Raw genomic sequence first — 19,568 nt, forward strand, 5'->3', positions numbered from 1 at the left:
CTGCCTCCACTGCCTGTTCCCCACCTCGAGCCTGCGCCTGCCTTTGTCCTCCGCAGATAAAGAACAAAAGGGGAAGAGATGGAGAAAATATGATCTCGCCTCCAAATGGGCTTTTTTTTTTCCCCCTAAGTCGTCCATGAAGCCTCGGATGCTCTTTAAGAGCCCGGTTGATGAATGCGAGGGCATGGGAGCTGCCATTAGGAGTGAATTGATCGGCTCTTGGCAGCGTGCTGCCAGGGCCCTTCGCTTTAAAAACCGAAAAAGGAAGAAAGAACGAGGGTGAAGGGGAAAAAAAGAAAGAAAATACTGAGTGATTGGGAAGGGTTTTCTGTCCCTGTTAATAATAAACACATCCAGCAAATTGCACTCGCACTCCGGAGCAGGTAATCACGATGCAAGGCCTTTCTTCTCTGCACCAGGGGGGAGAAACTCAAGTAAACAGGGGGAAAAAATCAATTTCTGCTGCGGTTTGTTCCCTGAATAAGGGAATCTCCCGGCGAACGTGTCCTTTCATGTCTCCTATTAACTCTGCCAGCTCCCCACCTCCGCTGCGCATTGCCTTCCTGCACAAACGCGTTTGCATGGTAAAGAAGGACTCGAGATTCGGGAGAACAAAACAAGGGCTGGGTGGCGGACGCCTGCGCCGGTGCGGTGCCTCCACGCCGGGACTGGCGCCGCGGAGCCGGGCTGCGCAGGGGCACCGGAGGCCACGCGGCTGGGGGACACGCTGCTTGGTGTGCACGCCTGGAGCACACGTGTCAGGCACCGGTGTGCACGGCTCGGGCAGGCATGTCTCGGGCATGTACCGCTCGGGCATGCAGCACTCGAGCTGCATGCATGGCTCCATCTTGCGCGTCTCAGCCACGCTCATCTCAGCCGCACTCATCTCAGCCGTGCACATCTCGAGCTTGTATGTCTCAGCCGTGCACGTCTCAGCCGTGCACGTCTCAGCCATGCATGTCTTGAGCTTGCATGTCTCAGCCGTGCACGTCTCAGCCGTGCATGTCTTGAGCTTGCACGTCTCAGCCGTGCACATCTCAGCCGTGCGCATCTCAGCCATGCACATCTCAGCCATGCACCTCTCAGGCATGCATGTCTCGAGCTTGCACGTCTCAGCCACGCTCATCTCAGCCTTGCACCTCTTGGGTGCGCGCATCTTGGACTGCCCTGGGGCTCAGCAGCCATTGGGGTGCAGCCACGAAGCAGGGCTCCTGCAGGCAGCTCCTCGGGGTGCCCGAGGTGGGACCACGCACCCCTGTGGACACATCTGCACGTCTCCTGGCGTGCAGCTAGCGCATCGCCTCCCCAAGGACAAGCAGTGCCTCCCACGCTCTAACCACCCGTAAGACCCAGAAACCGTGGGTTTTCCCTGCTGGCTGTCCAGGGCTGGCTCTCCCGTGCATCCTCGCTGGGCACGGGGGGCATCGGCAGCGCTGCTGCAGGAAGATAGGAGCAAACATCTGGGGGTGTCATGTGGTGTCCACGAGCAGGGGACGGTCGTGTCCCTGGGAAGAGCAAGAGGAGAAGGAAGCCACCCTCACTTTGGGTGGGCAGGGTGCTCCCTGGTCACCAGTGCGTGCCGGGGATGGGGAGAAGAAGAGGTGCTCAGGTTCCAGCAGCATGCGCTGGAGCCAAGGGTGCAGAGTCAAGCCCCGGGGTCCGGGCGGTGGGCACCAAACGCTGCTGCGGAGACACCCCTGCTTGCTGTCCCGGGGCTGAAGCAAGCACCGGCGCGGTCGGGACCGGTCTGGTATCTCGGAGCTCGGTAGCTCGGAGCTCGCCCTGATGCGCAGACGAGCTGCAGTTCCCCTTCCCGCACGGCCGCTCCCTCCCTCCCTCCACCAGGAAAAATGGTTTGCAACTCCATTAAGGACAGTGTAATTATGCATAATAAAAACACGGCTGCCCTTGTGTGTGTAAACACAGCTTTGACGGACTACCCTTCCGCACCCAGCCCTTCTGGCTCGCTCGGCTCTCGGCCGAGCGCACAAAGCGAGCTGGCCGGCTCCCAAGGAGAGAGCAGGACTCGGGCTGTCGCCACCAGCCGGAGGCCCCCGAGGTCAAGGCGAGCGGCGCTGAGGGATGGAGCCCGCAGCAGATTATCTTCGGCAGCTGTTTAGCTTTGAATCAGACCTTTGAGAGGAGGAGAGAGAAAAATCGCATCGGCTTTTCCTTCTTTTTTTCTTTTTATTTCTTGTTGTTACCCCCCCTCCCCGCAGCCCCCGGTGCTGCTGCCGCCGATAAGGCGATAGCATCTAATCGCCGGGTGACACAAACATCTCGCCGGCTGCCAACGCGCCGCTTAAACCCGCTGCTGCAAATAAACTCCCGTGTGAGCTGCCGGGGGGTTGCCACCCACGCGCCCCGCGCCGGCCAGGTCCCCGCTGTCCCCAAGGGCGCTGGGGGACATCGCCCCACAAGGTTCGGCGGGCAGCACCCGCGGGTCCCGGCAAGGGGTGCGTTTGGGGAGGGGGGAGATGGGGTGCGTTGGATGTCGGCAAGGTGCCGGGGGCCAGATCCGGCATCCCGGGTTTCCTCCACGTGGCTCCATCGACATCCACCTCGCCGGAGCCTCCCGGAGCTGCTGGCGGAGGAGGAGGAGGAGAAGGATGAGGAGGAAGGTGAGGAGGAGGATGATGAGGAGGAGGAAGGCTCCTCATCAAGCTGTTCACCAAACCCCGCGCTGCGGGGGGGGGGGGGGCGCGCGGTGCCCCCGAGCCGCGGGGTTAAACACAACTGCGATCCTGGCACGGCGCTTCCCAAGCAGAACCAGGAAGATTTTTTAATATAAAACTGGTAGCCAGCGGGTGAATTAAGGATGCTAATTGAATTTCATTAGGCAGAGGAGCCGGGCCGGTGGGAGGCAGGGAGGAAATGTATTTGATGTGTTTTAAAAGCCGCAGTTTCAGAATGTGGTGGGGTGTTTTTTTTTTCCTTATTTTAATTTAAAGCCGGTCGTAAAAAGATCCCGTCTTTGAGGAGCTAATGACTCTCATGAATTATTTTTGTTGATTTATACACCCACCCGGCTCTTTAATAATATTAATAAAGTAAAAGTGAATCCGTTCCCAGGCAGGAGCGGGAGCGATGCTGCTCGGGGGGCGCAGGGGCCATGGGACAGGGGGGACGGCCACCGCCTCACCCACGCGTCCCCCATCTCGGGCTCCGGCGGTGAAGCCACGCTGCGCTTTGGGCCAAAACCAGGTGATTTTGGAGGCCGCTGCAGCATGCCGGCGCTCGCAGCCCCTCGCCGGGGCCGGACGGTGCCTCGCTCCCCTCGGCCGAGCATTAGTATTCAGCGTCGGTGCTGTAATGGGCACTTTTCATGCCGGTTTGGTTTTATTATTATGCCAAGAAGCTTGCTTAATTCTCTGCTGTCTTTCTTCTGCACTGTTGATTTACACTGTTAGTGTTTTAATTATACAATTCAGCACTCCTTAAAACATGAAAAACTGCTCAACTTTTGAAGCAATTAAAAGGCAGCAGAGTAGATCAGCCGATCAGAGATGAGATAAGTAAATCAAACAATTAAAAAACTCATTTGGTGGAGGGTGGGGGATCATCCCACCCAACAAGCCTCCCCTCGGTGAGAGCCCCACAGCTCCCACCTCCTCCCAGTAACTTGTCCTAGTGTGATACTGGGAGCAACTGGTGGGACTGCCACCGGGTGGGAGTGCCGTGGGATGCAGGGTGATGGGTGCAGGGTGATGGGGATGGGGCGCTGTCCCTTCCCCAGTGTCACCTACCGCTACTTTTCTTCCTCCTCCTTCTTCTTCCTTCTAACTTAATCCCATCATTCAGGGGAGCTGCCGGCGATGACGGACTCGCGTCCCGGGGGTTTTGAGTCTCCGGGACGAGCCGGGACGTATCCACGCTGCCAACACGAGATACGGCCCCACGACCCTCCGGTCCCCTCGTGGGCACACGGGCGCTGCCAACAGCATCCCTCCGCCAGCAGTAATTAAAAGCAGAAGGTAATTAATTATCCATCTCCAAAACCACCATGGCTGCAAGATCAGAAACCAGCGGGTAATTAATCTTTGGCAGCTTTGGCACCCAGCGCCAGCTCGGGCCACCCTGGAGCGGGTGCCCACGGGGGTTCACCCCACGCGGGGCCGTGGAGGGTGGACCCACAGCATCGGGGCACGGTCCCGGGGAAGAGTTTGCTTTGCGAGGCAGCTGTAATACACGTGCCCTGCCACACCCCCCCCCAAAACCACAGCCCCCGTGGCTGTGGGTGTGCCCGGTACGATGGATGGGGATGTCCATGGACGGGGCCACGGGTGACGAGGAATGGGAGCTCGTCCTCCAGCTGCGGAGCGAAGGAGCCTCTGCGGGGCCGTAACTCCTCACCCTCCATTAAACATTGTTGTTTAATAGGCCTGGAACAAAAATCCTACTTTTTAGTGAGTTAGAGCCATTTCCCCATAGCGTGCGGCGGTGATTACCCTGCTCCGGCAGCCCCCCCCCGCCACAACACTCCCCACGCTCCCGTGAGCTCGCACACGCTCATCGGGGGGCCACGGGGGCCACGTGTTCATGGACACCAGTGACCCCATCGGAGCCCGTCCTGCCGCAGGGCAGCTGGGGCACCCGCGCTCCCCCCAGCCCCGTCCCCAGCCCCGCAGGGCTGCTTGCAGGGGCTGCTCCGCTCCCCCCGGCTCTCTCCCCATGGAAAAAGTCCTTCTGCACCCACCCGATGGGAGGGATGGACCCAGGGACCGAGGTTGAGAAGCCTCTCCTGGCACCCCGCAGGTGGCTGGGCAGGAACGGGGAGCGGGGACGAGCCGGAGTCCTTGGCCGTGCCATGCCAGGGACCCCTCGGGACAGCGCCGGCCGAGGCAGGGACCCTCCTCGTGGGCAGGGGAACGTGCGATTTACGTGCTTGAATTTCCCCCAATTCTCGCTTCCATCCCCGCAGCCACATCGGGCGTTTGTCTTCCCCGATGGTTTATTCCCTTTTAATTTGAACCATCCATCAGGCGGTGCCCGCGCCGGAGCAGGGTGCCGGGTCGGGGTGCCGGGTCAGGGTGCCACACCAGCCGCGTGGGAGCCACCAGCTCCATCAATTCCCTCTCTCCGCCCCGGGAACACCAGACCCGGACCAGTCGCCCCGGGAACGCCAGACCCGGACCAGCCGCCCCGCTGCCCCCAAGCCCCTCCTCACCCAGGGGGTCCGGCCCCTCTGGGTGATTGCCCAACTGGGGGGCCCCTGCATGGATGGGGGGTCCCTGGCACGGACCGAGGGGCTGCGGCGCTCGTGGCCAGCACAGGGCACACGGTGTCACGTCCCTGGAGCCGGCGCGGGGTGGGTGACCCCCGAAAAGCACCTCCAGCATGAGGTTTTGGGGCAGAGCTGGAAACTGTGGCCAAGGGGAGGGCATGCAGCCTCCCGCCCCACCGTCCCCACCGTCCCCATTGCGCTGGATGACCCCGCTGTCCCCGCTGACCCCAGCCAAGCACTGAAGCACCCACAAACCAGGGCTGCTGAGCACCCCAGCATCCCAAAATGCCGGTCCCGCCCCGCGTGGGGCCCAGCAGGATGGGGACAGGGCGGGAGGGACCGAGGAGTTGCAGGGACAGGGTCGGGACGGGGTCCCTCGCCCCCGCCACCCGCCCCCAAGGATTCTTGCAGGGGTTTGGGATGGTTTTGGGGTTTTGAGCGTGGCTGAAGCTCTCTCTTGTGGCAAAGCTGCTCCATTACAGCCCTACCCGAGCCGCCGAGCCCCGGCATCTCTCGGGGGACCCTGGCTCCCAGCCCTGCGCCACGGCCCCCCCCGAGAGATGCCGGGGCTCGGGAGGCTGCAAACAGCCCGCCCAGGCTGCCATGCTCCTCCTTCGCGGCGGTGCACGGAGGGACCGGAGGGACCGGGGAGGCCGGGAGTGCCCGGTGCTCCCCGCGTACCCTCCGTTACCCACGCAGCGGGGACTGAGACCCCGCCAACTCATCGCAGGAGCCGCGCCCGCCATCGCGACCCCGCCCTTTTTGTCCCGCCGCCCGAACCGTAGCGGCGCTCGCGGGGGCGGGGTTAAGGCCCGGATGCGGAAGTGCGCCCTCACTTCCTCTTCTCTGTGCAGAGGCTGTCGCCGTGAGTACGGGGCGGCGGGGGGTGGGGACCCTGCGGGATCCGCCGCCATCCGCGGCCGTGCGGGGTCGGGCGGCCCCGAGGCGGGTCGGGGGAGCAGAGGGGACGCGGGGCGGCCCGATGGCGGGCGGTGGGCGCCGGGCGAGCGCGGAGAGGCCGTTGTCGGGCGGCGGGACTGGGCTGACGCCATCTTGGGATGTTTCTGCCGCAGGTTGGAGCGCTCTGAGCCCGGCCCCGGAACCATGGTGAGGAGGGGGCGCTTGGGGGGCCGGGGAGGGCGGGCGGGGGGGGCGCACAGGCCTAGCGTCGTGCCTCGCCTTGCCCCCTGGGGTTGGGGGCTGTCCTGGCGGGGTGGGGGGGGGTGTCCCTGGTTTGCCTGGCCCCGGGCAGGGGGCAGGGTGGGGGGGGCTGTCAGCGCCCCGCGCGGTCCCGCTGTCGGAGGGGAGGCTCTCCCCGAGCTGGCTGCAGGGAAGAGAGATGCCCCGCGCCCTGGGGCAGCGGCGGGGGGGGTGGGGGGGGTCTTGGCTGTGGGAGCAGGGGCTCACAGAAGCCAGCGCGCGAGCTGGGGAGCGAGCTGCCGGCTGTTCCCTGCACGCTGAGCCTCTGTTTCGCTTTTCAGCCTCGCAAGATTGAGGAGATTAAAGACTTTCTGCTGACAGCCAGGAGGAAGGACGCGAAGTGTGAGTGCCAGGGCTGCTGGGCGTGACTCGGGGCAGGAGCGAGGCGGGACGCTCCGGCGCAGGAGCTGTTCTTCCCTGCCGGAGCAGGGCTGCGGGGCCGCGTGTCCCCGAGGAGGCTGAGGAGCTCTCCTTGGTTTAGGAAACGCTGAGGGGCACACGGCGCCGAGGCTCTGCCTGGGGACAGTGTGGGTGACGTTTGAAGCGGCTTTTGCTGAGCCTTGGCTGGGGTGGCTGCCGGCGAGCAAAGCCACGCTGGGCAGAGGGACGCTGTGATGGACCCTGTGGGTGGGGTCTGCTGTCGGGGGGCTCGGGTCCAGGACGGGGCTTCTCCAGGGGCTGGTGCCCCGACACCCGCTCAGCCGCACTCCTTCCGCTGCGCTCACCCCCGAGTGTTTTGGCCAAGCCCCAGCTGCAGCTCGCTGGAAACTATTTGCAGATATCGCCCCGTCTCTGACTTGCTGTAGTCTTCGAAAAGCTACAAGATGTCAGACGCTGGGGAGTTCCATCAGAATGACAAGTGAATCATACTCAAACTTGAGTTTTCTTTTGTTGCAAATACAAAGACCGTTATAATTGAAACACCAGAAATGCCTTGTCTCAGTATTTAACGACGCCTGAAGAGTTTTCCCTCTTCTCTTGCTTATTTGGATCCAGCTGTCATGGGGAAGAGGCACTTTCGTTCTGGAAACGTTTTGTTAACTCACTGGTGTGGGCGAGGAGGGATAGTTCAGTGCCGACACGCTATTGTAGCTGGTGACAGCCCCTTACAAAGCATTTCCGTGCCTTTCAGCTTGCTCCGGATTTTGCAGCAGCTCTTGTAACGCTGAGCCGCAAGGGCTCTGCGGCGGGGAAGGGGAGGAACTGACCACGGCTCTGAGCAAGCTGCTGAGATAAAGTGGCCTTAGGGGGACGTAAAGGAGACTGGGAGCGCTGGCTGCGGGGTTCGGAAGCAGCGTGGCGAGCTCGAGTGCAGCAATTCCGGTCGCAGAAGATGACACGGGTAAATAACAAGCCCGGTGTCAACTGTCTCGCTCCGTTGAAAATTTGTGGTGCAATAAATTTTTCACGCTGCTTGTCGGAAACTGCTTGCCGCGAAGCAAAATGGCCTCCAAAATAAAGCTGTTGGCTTCGAGAAACCTGCGCGGCGTCTCTGCGAGACGGCGGGCTGAACCCTCTGGCTGGAGCAGCAGCTGTAGCGACAACGGTGTAGGAAAACTACTTGGTCTGGATTTTCTTGAGTGCCGGTGGGGCTGGCAGGGCCGTAATCGTCCTCCCGGCTCGGGTGAGAGGGGAGGAGCCGGGGTGGGGTCGCTGCCGTCCCGCTGACCTGTTCCTTAATCCTGCAGCGGTCAAGATCAAGAAGAACAAGGACAATGTGAAGTTCAAGGTGCGCTGCAGCCGGTACCTGTACACCCTGGTCATCACGGACAAGGAGAAGGCTGAGAAGCTGAAGCAGTCCCTGCCCCCAGGTATCCCGTGGTGTCTGAAGGGAAAGGTCCCGTGCCGGGGCACGGCTGGGCCGGGGGCAGAAGGCAGGCTGAATTGAGGTGGGCAGCGAGAGCCCCCTCCCCGTGGAGGGGCCCCTGTGGAGCTCCCGCTGTCCAGCAGCCTTCTCCCAGCACGTTGTTCCCCCCCCGTTCTGGGTCACTGACTCGGTTTTGCTGTCCCTGTGCCCGGAGCCGATGCCGCAGTCGGTCCCTTGCCCGGGTAAATGCTGCTGTTGCCCCTCTCATTCCCCGGCGTCGGCATTCACGGGGAGCCGGAGGGCCCTGAGCACCCCTTCCGTGGTTGTGCCCCCCCCCAAGCAGGTGGGGAGAGCTGCCCCAGCCCCTCACAGGCCCAGTGATGAGCCCCGGCTGCCCCTCTCCTGGAGGAGACGCCGGTCCCCCGGCCGGGTGGGCAGGGCAATGAGCAGAGCCTTTCCAACAGTGAAGTCGTCTCTTTCTCCTCCCCAGGTTTGGCGGTGAAGGAGCTGAAATGAGCCGTTCGCACGTAGGTCTCTCCACCTTTGTTACGATAAATAAAAACCTGAACTGTTCCCCCGTGTCACGCTTGTCTTTTCCCAACGGCACCGGGCCGAAACCGTCGGTGTTCCCGCTGCTCCCAGGGGTTGGCTCCTGCCAGGCTCAGCCGGGACCAGCCCAGAGCGGCTCCCCTGGGGTCTCAGCTCACCACGCTGGGGGTTCAGGAGCCAGTTTTGGTCTGTGCCCCGGCCAGAGCTGCTGGTGGTCTCCTTCCTCGGGGCCCAGCCCTGGGTGAAGGTCCCCAGCTGTGTCAGCACTGGGCTTGAGGGGGGGCAAGGTCTGCTCCCGGCTGGGTGAGAGGGGCTGAGCTGGAAGATCTCCCGTTGCCCGGGTGGGACTGGTGTGCGCTGGGATGAGGCTCCCACTGTGCTGGGTGGGGGGGGGGGGCCAGGGCAAGGTGTTGCCCACAGCGGGCCGGGGAGGGGGACGTGGCTGAGGGACTGGACACGCGGGGAGGAGCGAAGCCCTGATGGCCCCTCGGTGTCTGAGGACGTCTGGGCCGTCCCACCCCTCAGGCCTGCGCTGGGCCGCTGGGCGCTGCCAGAGCACCCGCAGGCGCACCGGGAACCCCCGGGGAGAACGGCCCGGGGACACCCCCGCCTCGACTGGGAGCTGCGCCGTGTCTCGACCGGCGCCCCGGGTCTCTGCGCCGGTGTGTCCCCTGTGGCGGTGTCACTGCCCTACGGTGCATGGCCCTGTAGCAGGTGTGGTGGCCCTATAGGAGGGAGGTAACAGGGGAGCAGTGCCCCTATAGCAGGGAGGGGATGGGGTGTGGTTCCCCACTGTAGCAGGGAGGGGATGGGGTGTGGTTCCCCCCTGTAGCAGGGAGGGGATGGGGTGCAGTTCCCTTATAGCAGGGCAATGATGGGGACCGGTGCCCCTATAGCGGGGAGGGGATGGGAGCAGTGCCCCTATAGCAGGGAGGTGATGGGGTGCAGTGCCTCTATAGCAGGGAGGGGATGGGGTGTGGTTCCCCCCTATAGCAGAGAGGTGACGGGGTGTGGTGCCCCTATAGGAGGGAGGTGACAGGGTGTGGTGCCCCTATAGCAGGGAGGGGGTGGGGTGCAGTTCCCTTATAGCAGGGCAATGATGGGGACCGGTGCCCCTATAGCAGGGAGGTGACGGAGGAGCAGTGCCCCTATAGCAGGGAGGGGATGGGGTGTGGTTCCTCCCTATAGCAGGGAGAGGGTGGGGTGCAGTTGTCTTATAGCAGGGCAATGATGGGGACCGGTGCCCCTATAGCGGGGAGGGGATGGGAGCAGTGCCCCTATAGCGGGGAGGTGGCGGGGTGCGGTGCCCCTATAGGGGGAGCACTGAGCTGTGATGGGGTGCGGAGCACCCGGGACTCGGTCCCCGATCCCGGGGGCGGGGCGGGGCCGGGGGCGGGGCCGGGGCGGGGCGGGGCGGGTAGAGCCCCGCGGCGTGGCGGCGCGGCGCCCCCCGCCATCGGCGGCCCCAGCCCGGCCCCGGCCCCGCCGGCCCCGCCGGCCCCGCCATGCCGCCCGCCCGCGCCGACTACCTGGCGCCCTGGTGGGTGGCCTGGCTGCACGGGCTGCCGCACCGCGGCCTGCGCCTCCAGCCCGTGCCCGCCGCCTTCCGACCGCGGGACCCCGACTACCAGCAGGTACCGACCCCGGGAGTCCCGTTCCGCCCGGCCCCCGGCTCCCTTCCCCGCGCGGGACCCCCGCGCCCCTTGGGGGGACGGAGCCCTCCCCGGGCAGGGGATCCGCTTGCCGGCGGGGCTCCCCCCGCCCTTGCCCGCGGCGCGATGGCCCCTTTCATCCGGCGGCGCCCGGCGCCGGCTCTGATCTCACGGCCGCACAAAGCGCCCTTCTTCCCCGGGCAGGCAGCGGGGGCGCGGGGCCCCCCCGCCGGGCCAGCCGGCACCGGCACTCCCGGTCTCCCGCTGCCGCGGAGCAGCGCCGGCTCTGCGGACCCCCCCCCCCCCCCCCCGCCCGGACCCACCGCTTCCCCCCTCCCTGGGGGTGCAAAGCGGGGGGGTCGTCCCTTGCTTTGGTGCTGCTGGGCCCTCGGCGGTGCCGTGCAACTGGCTCCTGGCACCCGCTGCAGCCCCCTGGCATCCCAGGGCACGGACCACCGTGACCCCTAAATGAGGCGGCGGGGGGGGGGGGGGGGCAGCGCCGGTGCCCCACCACTCCTCGAAGGGGCTGCTGCACCCCGGCCTCCGTGACCTGCAGCTTGACGGCCCCATGTGGGGATGGGGACGGGGACGCTTCCTCTTTCCCCGTGTGACCGTCCCGTGGGGCGCTGGACGTGGCCGCATCCTGCCCACCGCCGGGCGCTCTGCGGCACATGATGGCCACGGGCACGGGTGCTGACTGTCCCCTCTCTCCTTCCCAGTCGCTGCTTTTCCTGGGCTTGGTGGCCGCCGTCTGCCTCGGCCTCAACCTCCTCTTCCTCACCGTCTACCTTATCTGCCTGTGCTGCTGCAAGAGGGACCAGGAGCCCGAAACCAAGCGGCCCCACTCCTGCTGCGTCACCTGGATGGCTGTCACCGCCGGGCTCATCTGCTGGTGAGGACAGGGACGGGGACCCAGTGCTGTCCTCCCGTCACCGAGGGGGCTCTATGCTCTGGCCATGAGTCGCTTTCATTAGATCTGTGCGATTAAATATGGTCCATCCCTGCCTCCTTCCACGCAGCTGCTGGGGAATGGCCGCGGGCCAGCCCTGTCCCCGTCCCCACCACGGCCATGCCGCCTTCCTGGCTAATCCCGGGCGGGAGCGGGGCCGGGTCGCTAATCCCAGCCCAGAGCAGATGGCGGGCGGCAGCGTGACCCAGCTGGCAGGTCCCACACGCGCCCGGCCTTAATTGTGACCAGAGCAATTAGGCGAGGGGACGCTGCTTCGCCCGGCAGTGCTCTGATGGCTTTCCAAGCCCGTCTCATTTTTTGGCAGCCCGTGGCTGGGAGGACACCCTGCCAGCCGGCCCGTGTGCCCCCCGGCAGGCCTGGCCTAGGAGGGGACGGGATGGGACACAGGACCCTTTCGCTGCCCAGCCACAACCCGCTCGCCAGACAAAGGGGCTGGTTTTGCCTGGGCGGAGCGAGATGGCTGCCTGCGAGCGTTGTACGGAGCAGGGAAATGGCACTAATGAGCTTGGCGTGCTCCCCCCAGAACCCCCCTGAGTCCTCCCACTCCTCCAGCCTTGGGGCGCCCGCCGGCAGGCGGCAGGGGATCATTCTGCAGCTGCCCAGGGACTTTGAAACCCCCCCAACAGCCACGCCGAGCCTGTTTGCCGTTAAACGGCCTAACCATGGCGAATGGGCTGGTGTCTGTCGGTTTTATCGGCGTCTGCCGTGGGGAGGGAGGGAGGGAGCACCGCGTGCACCGGCCACGTGCGGGCATGTGCCTGGCCAGGGCAGGAGCACATCCCTCCTCGGAGCCGGCTCTGACCTCCAGCCTGGTTTTGCCCGCTGGCGCACCAGGTGCCGGGGAGCACTGAAGCGGCCGCGGTGAGCTCGCCACGGGGCCTGGAGCGGCCACGGCACGGCCCCCAGCCTGCCACCCGCCTCCCCTCCTGGGAGTGAGCCCAGGAGCAGGTTTAATCGGGAGCGGCATCGCTTCCAGTGGATTCCCCTAATCTGCTTTGCCTGGCTCCTCCGCCCTCAGTCTCTCGGGGTTTGGCAGGAGGAGCTTCAAACCCACCGTGTCCGGCGCATGGAGCAGCTCTGGGCTTGGGTGTCCCCAGGCCCCGTGGGCACCGGCAAGGAGCAGGTCCCCATCACGGTGCTGTCCCTGTCCCATCTGCTTTGGCTCTGCCCTGCCGGGAGTGGGGGGTCCCCCAAAACCGGGAATCTCTGGAGAGTGTCCCCTGTCCAGCTGGTGTCCCCACATCCTCCCTGCCCCCAAGGCAAGGCACCCATGTTGGGGTGAGCGTTTCCCTCCCCTCTAATTGGGGGTCCCCTCTCTGCCCACAGTGCGGCCGTTGGCATCGGCTTCTATGGGAACAGCGAGACCAACGACGGGGTGTACCAGCTGCTCTACGCCCTGGACCACGCCAACCACACCCTGACCGGCATCGACTCGCTGGTAGGGCCGCGGGGCAGGGTCCCCCCCATCCGACCCCCTCCATGTCCCCCAGGGTCGCATTGATCCTCCATCCTGGGTTTGGTTAAAGCATTTGGAGGGAGGCATCCAGCTGGAGGGACCCAGGCGTCCTGCGCTGCTGGCCAAGCCCTGCCTGCTCCAGCCGAGCCCCCGGGGCGGCCACGCCGCGCCGAGCATGGGAGGGTGACGTCACCCCAGAGAATGGGGCCTTTGTGGCCGGGAAGGGGCAAGGGGGGGCCACGGCGGGGCCATCCCAGGGGACGGATCTGGCTCAAGCTCAGGGGGTCGATGCGGGGCTGCTCTCCCGGAGGGTCGGTATCCCGCGGACGGGGCGAATGGCTCTGCCGGGTGCGGGGCTGACGGTGGGGAAGCTGCTGGCGCCGTCCTGGCGTGGCTGACCATCCTGCTGTCCCCAGGTGGCGGGCACCACGCTGCAGATGCGGGTGGGCCTGGAGCAGCACCTGGCACGGCTGAACGAGCTCCTGGCCGCACGGGGGGACTACCTGCAGACCCTCAAGTTCATGCAGCAGTTGGCCGGCAGCATCGTCCTGCAGCTCTCGGGGCTGCCTGTCTGGAGGGGCACCAGCACTGACCTCACCGCGCTGGCCGGCAACATCGCCTACGTCGAGTACTACCGGTGAGCGGGGCCACGGCGCTGGGCTGCCGGAGCATCTCCCAGCGGGGCTGGGGAGGTGGGCGTGCGTGACGGAGCCTTCCTCTGCACCCAGGTGGTTGGCTTATCTCCTCTTCTTCATCCTCGTCCTCACCGTCTGCCTCCTGGCCTGCCTGGGGCTGGCCAAGCGCTCCCGCTGCCTCCTCACCACGTGAGTACCCCGTGGCCGGGCTCAGTGGTGCCGGAGCCGCCGGGGGGGAGGACAGAGCCAGACCCCACGGCGTGCTCACCCCTCTCCCCGCAGGATGCTGTGCTGCGGGCTGCTGACGCTCATCCTCAGCTGGGCCTCCATGGCCGTGGACACGGCGGCGGCGGTGGTGAGTGGGGCCAGGAGGGGAGGGGTGGTACCTGCTGTGCCGGGGCAGAGCCGAGGGCTGCGGGCACCCGTCCCGTCCTTCCCAGCCCCGACGATGTCCCTCTCATCCCCGCAGGGCACCAGCGACTTCTGTGTGGCCCCGGACAAGTTCATCATGAACCAGACGGAGAGCGACATCAGCACAGGTGAGAGCTGGCCGCAGGATGGAGATGTGCTCAGGGCAGGACCCCAGTGCTCCCCCAAAACCTACCTGGGGGTCCAGTGCTCTCCGCTGCTGTGCTGTGCCCCCCTCCCCACGCTGCTCTCTGCCCCCTGGGGTGCTCACACCGATGTCTCCCGATTGCTTTCCAGAGGTGGTTCACTATTACCTGTACTGCGACCAGAGCCTGAGCAATCCCTTCCAGCAGGTACGGGGGAGCCGGCACCCTGCTTTGTGCTGCCTGGGACATGGGGGTGGCCCCGGGGCAGCTCCGTGACCGCTCCTCCCTTGCAGGCTCTCACCGTCTTCCAGCGCTCGCTCACCACCATGCAGATCCAGATCCAAGGCCTGATACAGTTTGCGCTGCCCCTCTTCCCCACAGCCGAGGTACGGGGTGGGGGGAGCCGGGGCCCTGTGCCCCCCCTCTGCTCCCCGTCCTGCCCAGCACTGCCCTGACCCTCCCTTCTCCCGCAGAAAGACCTGCTGGGGGTCCAGCAGCTCCTCAACTCCTCAGAGACCAGCCTGCACCAGCTCACGGCCATGCTGGACTGCCGGGGGCTGCACAAGGTGAGAGGGGGGCCAAGACAGGGGTGTGCAGCTCCCAGGGTCACACACCCCCCCCCCCCACCGCCGCCAGCCCTGCCCCATCCCGTCTCCCACTGCAGGACTACCTGGACGCCCTTATCGGCATCTGCTACGACGGGGTGGAGGGTTTGCTCTACCTGGTCCTCTTCTCCCTGCTGGTGGCCGCCTCCTTCTCCACCATCATCTGCGCCACGCCGCGTGCCTGGAAGCACTTTGCTGGCCGGTGGGTCTGCCCGCGGCCCCTGCCCACGCAGCCGCCCTGCCTTCACCGGGGGGGCACGGGGCTGTGTGTGTGGCATGAGCTGGGCATGGGGGCGGGGGGGGGGAACTGCCTTCGGGGCCGGGGGGGTGAGCGCCGGCGCCTTGTCCCCGCAGGGACCGGGACTACGACGACATGGACGAGGAAGACCCCTTCAACCCGCAGGCGCGTCGCATCGCCACCCACAACCCGGCCCGGGGGCAGCTCCGCAGCTTCTGCAGCTACAGCAGCAGCCTGGGCAGCCAGAGCAGCCTGCACCCCCCGGCACAGACCATCTCCAACGCCCCCGTCTCCGAGTACATGTGAGACCCCCTTCCTCGGAGGCGCTGACCCTTGGGTCCCCCCACCTCGGGGATGGAGCGTCGCCCCACGTCGGGGCCATGGGACAATGGTGGGGGTCTTGCTGTGTGCCCCCCACTCTGACGGGCTCTTCCCCTCCAGGAACCAAGCCGTGCTCTTTGGTGGAAACCCGCGCTACGAGAACGTCCCCCTGATCGGCAGAGGCTCTCCTCCTCCCACGGTACAGTGGACGGCCGAGGCCAAGTCCTTCTTGTGACGCCCCGTGGGCCGGGGCGGGGGGGGTTAGCCGGGTGGCGAGGAGCCCCTCTGCTTTGCTGGAAAGCCGCTCACCCAGGGCACCGATGGGGTCTGCCGGGGTGGAGACAGGGACGGGTGAGCTTGGCCCCCTCCTCCTGCCCTTGCAGAGGACATGCCCTACCTGCGAGCGCATCCCTCCTGCCCGTCTCGCTAACCCAGTTCCCGGCTGGCCCGCGGAGGCTGCGGGGAGAGGTCACCAACCACATGCTCGGAGGAGACCAAAATAGTCTTCCCTTCAGCTGCTCTTCTCTGTCTGCTTTATTTCTTATTTATTCTGACTTTCAGAGGACGCTTTCCGCAGTCACCCATGCATGTTTACATTTCCCCGCTGTTTGTTTAAACCCACCCTGTCTGTTAACGCCTGCTTTTTTGTTTTGTTTTGTTTTTTGCATCAATTATTTTGGAGCTAAGTTGCCCATCAAGAGTAAGTTCAGCCGCTTCCTTCTCCCTCCTCGTCTTGGGGCAGCAGCTGGGTTCCCATCCTCCTTCCCCTCCTCGGTGCCTCCCTCCATCCCCTTTCCCGTGGGGCTGGTTTGCTTTCGGGAAGAGTGCGGAGGGCTCGGGAGGGACGGGGCCACGTTTTGTCCCCAGCCCAGGTACAAGAGGATTTACAGCTCCCGCGTGTTGGGAGTGGAAATAGTCCCTATCTCCACCCCCTTCTCGGCGCAGTTTTTCCCCCTCCTTTTCTGACAGCGTTTAATCTGCTTCGATGCCTCCATCCGAAGCAGTAATGCCCTCTCCGGCTCGCCCCTCATGGGCACGGCGGTGGCATCGCGGTGGGGCCGGGGACGTGGCTCCGGGCATGCTGCCGTGGCAGGGACACCGTGCTCGCCTCTTCCAGGGAAGATTTTTGCCGTCAGGTGAAAGCGTGGAGCTGCGCCAGCGTGGGAGGCTGGAATCCGATTGTGCAGACCTGGCAGCTGGCGAGCCTCTTCTCTTGGGGGAGGGGGGGGGGGGGTGTGGAATTAATTTGAGCACTTCTCCCCACCCTGAATGGTCTAATTTAACCAGGATTCAGATCCCTGAGGAAGGACTTTCACAGTCCAAAATAACAAACTCGGAATAATCTTCCTTAATGCCTGGCTGGGGTGTCCCTCCCTCCTGCAAAATGCTGAAAAAATTTAATTCTGCAGCGTTGGCGGGGTGTGGGGGGCTGGAGGTTTTGGCCTCTGCCCTGGGCTTGCCACTACCCTCTTCCCGGTGCAGCGGTGGGACCTTGCTCTGACTGGGGAGCCCCAGGGGGTTCAGCCTGCAGCAGTTGCCGGTGCAGGCACCCAGTGAGCCCCGGCACACCCAGGGTGAGGTTTGTGTGTGGACAGGGAAGACCAGGGGGCAAAACCCAGCTCAGCTGCTGCAGAGACCCGGCCCCGAGCCTGGGCGCTCCCATGTGTCAGAGCTAAACCCCATCCCGCTCCACCGCCGTGCCAGCCCAAGCCAGTGCCTGCGGTACCACCGTCCCCGTGCCGGCGCAGGGAGGGGAGCTCAAGCCCGTGGCTGGCATCCCAGTGTGAGCCCCTCGGCATCGGATGCATCCAGACTTAGTGACTGGGGCTGAATTTGCTGCCAGGCTGGAGTCGGGAAGGTGGAGGACGAACCTGGCCAACATCCTGGCAGTGCAGGAAGGGGCAAAGCAGAGCCTGAGGCACTTGAAGCGTCCTGGCTGGGGGGGGTCTCTTCTCTTCCAGCCCTCAAAGAGGCTGTGACCAGGGTCTGGCCCCCTTACCCATGGCAGCCTGGCAGATTAATTGGGGATTAATACAAATGGGAAGCGATCTTCCCTCTCCATCCTCGGGCTTTCTCTGGCGGCTCAGCAGCACGTGGCGGTGCAGGAGTTGGGTTGGACGTGGCTGGCGGGGGCTTGGCGGGGCGCGCCGTGGGTTGGGGGTGTGCTGACCCTCGTGTCCTCTCCCCGCAGTACTCCCCGAGCATGCGAGCCACCTACCTGTCCGTCACCGATGAGCACATCAGGCACCACAGCACCGAGTTCCCAGCCTAACGCGCTCGCCCCGAGCAGCTCACGGGAGGAGAAAATGCCACCGGCGTTTCTGTAACGGAAACCAAAGACACCTGGAAAAGACGCGGTGGGAAGCCCGATGGCGGCAGCCAGAGGACGAGCCCCGGTGGTAGGGAGCCCCGCGCCCCCCACGTGCTCTGTGCACCCTCCTCTCCTCCTCGGCAGCTTCTGCTTGGTCTCAAGTCTTCCTGCCTTACGGCTGACAGCGACTCTGGGGCCGAACGCCATCCGGCAGCGGGGCAGCACCGTGGCCGGGCTCCCGGTGTGCCGGCAAGACCAGAGACGCTTCACGCCCCTGCATTGGCTTCTCCTTTCCCTTCCCATCTGCACCAGCTCGGGGATGTTTTACACCACGGAGGGGAGCCTTCTCCAGCTCCCTCTGCCTGGAGCGCAAAGCCTGGGACCACGGGCTGCCCCCAGCACCAGCCCTTCAGGGAGGGGTCCGGGGCAGCGGCTCCTTCACTCCCGTAGCAATGCAGTACCAACCACTAGTGATCCCAGCCCCTTCCCGGCCCCCGCAGCGGCTTTGCCACCCCCCAACGGTGACACCGGCTGCTCCCCTCTGCTGCGCTCCTGCTCCGCACGGGCAGAGCCGGTTCCCCATGCCCCCTTCGATACCACCCCCCCTCCAGCCGGAGCCACCCCAGGTTCGGAGGCTGTAGAATTTAGGGATGTTTTGGCCTTGCTGGTTTTCCTTTGCTTTGCTTCTGGGTTTTGTGAGTTCTCTGCGGGGCAGAGGCGCGGTTCAACTCGCTGCCTCCGTCCCAGCGTGGTTTTACTGCCGTGCATGTTGGTAGCAGGTTTTTGGCTGGTTTGTAGGCTCTTTTTGGCGATTCGGCTCCCCACGGCAGGCAGGCCAGCAGTGTGGGCTGGGGCAGGCTCCCCTCCTTCTGCAGGACAGCCCTGGGGTAACCACGAATCCCCTGGGAAAGGGTTAGGGACTACTGAGGTGTCTCTGGGGCAGGATGCGGTCCCAGGGAGGGGAGGGCATGTTCCTGCCACCGTGCCTGGCTTGCCTGGCATTGCCAGGGCTTCAGGCTAAGCGAGGATGCAGCTCTGGGGGCCAAGGAGCCATTGGGAACCAGCATGAGCTGAACCGGATCTTTTGTGGCTGCCTGTTTCGGCACGGGCTGCCCCGGGAACCTCGGGAGGATGCAAGGAAATGCCCCTTCCCCACAGCAGCCCCTTGCTCACCATGGGCAGGGAGAGCCCCTGCTCCGTCCCGTTGACTGGGGACGGACCCAGATCTCCCAGCCCAAAGGGTGCGGACAGAGTGATGGGCGTTTTCCTGCCCACTCACCCTTCTGGTCCCTCTCCCCCCCACCCAGGGCGAGTTCAGCTCTCGTAACCATGTTCTGCCCCATGGCAGTGGCTTAGCCGGGGCTGGGTTTGCTCCAGGGCTCTTCCTCACTGCGAAGGCTGTACCCACGTTGCGGGAGGGCAAAGGCTTTCCCTGTGTGATTGCAATTAGCAGCCGCCTCCTGTGCTGCTGGTGGTGGTGGTTATCCATCCCTTCCTCCCTGCTTTGGCTAACAGTGCTGCAGCCGGGCAGACCCCCAGGGTGGCCAGGCTGTCCCGCTCGGGCAAGTCAGGGGGTCTTACTTGATAGCAGTGACTCACTGTGTCTTTTAAAGATAACTTGTACATACCCTTTGGTCCCCTAACGCTGTCTGTCCCTGTTACGTGTGACTAGCATTACTTGCCATTGGAAACTTCCAGGGGATTTTTTTTTTTTTTTATTTTTGGCTTTTAATGTTTCGATGTAATGGTACTGGTAGAAGAGCTGTTTTTAAACGCATGTGAACTAACCTCATTAGGACTCCGTCTAGGAGCTGGAGTCCGGCCTGATTTGTATGTGCCCTTTGGGGAAAAGACAATAAACACTTGTACTAAACTTATCTCCTCCTTGCAGGTTTCTCTGGGCTGCCCTGCATCCGCCGCCGCTTTCCCTGCCACTCCTGCTCAGGTTGCTCTGCCCATCCCGGTGTGCCGGCTCTGCTGGGCTGGGACTCTTTGTGGCCGGTACAAAGGCTTCGCTGCAAGCGCTGGTCCCAGCATTTCTTTGCA

The 19,568-nt window shown here is 64.5% G+C and overlaps 2 protein-coding genes and 1 long non-coding RNA gene across 4 annotated transcripts; all 3 read left to right on the plus strand.

Moving 5' to 3' along the window:
• Positions 1-2,504: 2,504 nt before the first annotated feature.
• LOC143167873 (uncharacterized) lies at positions 2,505-4,379 on the plus strand. Its single transcript, XR_012996614.1, has 2 exons — positions 2,505-2,621; positions 3,802-4,379. It is a non-coding gene; the product is annotated as an uncharacterized LOC143167873 (long non-coding RNA).
• Positions 4,380-6,031: 1,652 nt separating this feature from the next.
• On the plus strand, positions 6,032-8,804 carry RPL38 (ribosomal protein L38). The gene is made up of 5 exons (XM_076354200.1): positions 6,032-6,089; positions 6,298-6,331; positions 6,706-6,766; positions 8,113-8,235; positions 8,722-8,804. The coding sequence occupies exons 2-5, from the start codon at positions 6,329-6,331 to the stop codon at positions 8,745-8,747; spliced, it is 213 nt and encodes a 70-aa protein (XP_076210315.1). The 5' UTR covers positions 6,032-6,089; positions 6,298-6,328; the 3' UTR covers positions 8,748-8,804.
• Positions 8,805-10,285: 1,481 nt separating this feature from the next.
• On the plus strand, positions 10,286-19,399 carry TTYH2 (tweety family member 2). 2 transcript variants are annotated; one of them, XM_076354201.1, is made up of 14 exons: positions 10,286-10,414; positions 11,152-11,324; positions 12,729-12,840; positions 13,275-13,495; positions 13,587-13,682; positions 13,776-13,848; positions 13,963-14,032; positions 14,199-14,254; positions 14,341-14,433; positions 14,521-14,613; positions 14,712-14,854; positions 15,007-15,192; positions 15,332-15,410; positions 17,403-19,399. In XM_076354201.1, the coding sequence occupies exons 1-14, from the start codon at positions 10,286-10,288 to the stop codon at positions 17,481-17,483; spliced, it is 1,605 nt and encodes a 534-aa protein (XP_076210316.1). In that variant the 3' UTR covers positions 17,484-19,399. The 2 variants fall into 2 exon arrangements, with proteins under 2 accessions (XP_076210316.1, XP_076210317.1); XM_076354202.1 differs by lacking the exon at positions 10,286-10,414 and having other exon boundaries at positions 11,221-11,324; positions 14,684-14,854.
• The last annotated feature ends 169 nt before the right edge of the window (positions 19,400-19,568 follow it).

This window comes from Aptenodytes patagonicus, chromosome 16 (assembly GCF_965638725.1).
Source record: "Aptenodytes patagonicus chromosome 16, bAptPat1.pri.cur, whole genome shotgun sequence".
Lineage (NCBI taxonomy): Eukaryota > Metazoa > Chordata > Aves > Sphenisciformes > Spheniscidae > Aptenodytes > Aptenodytes patagonicus.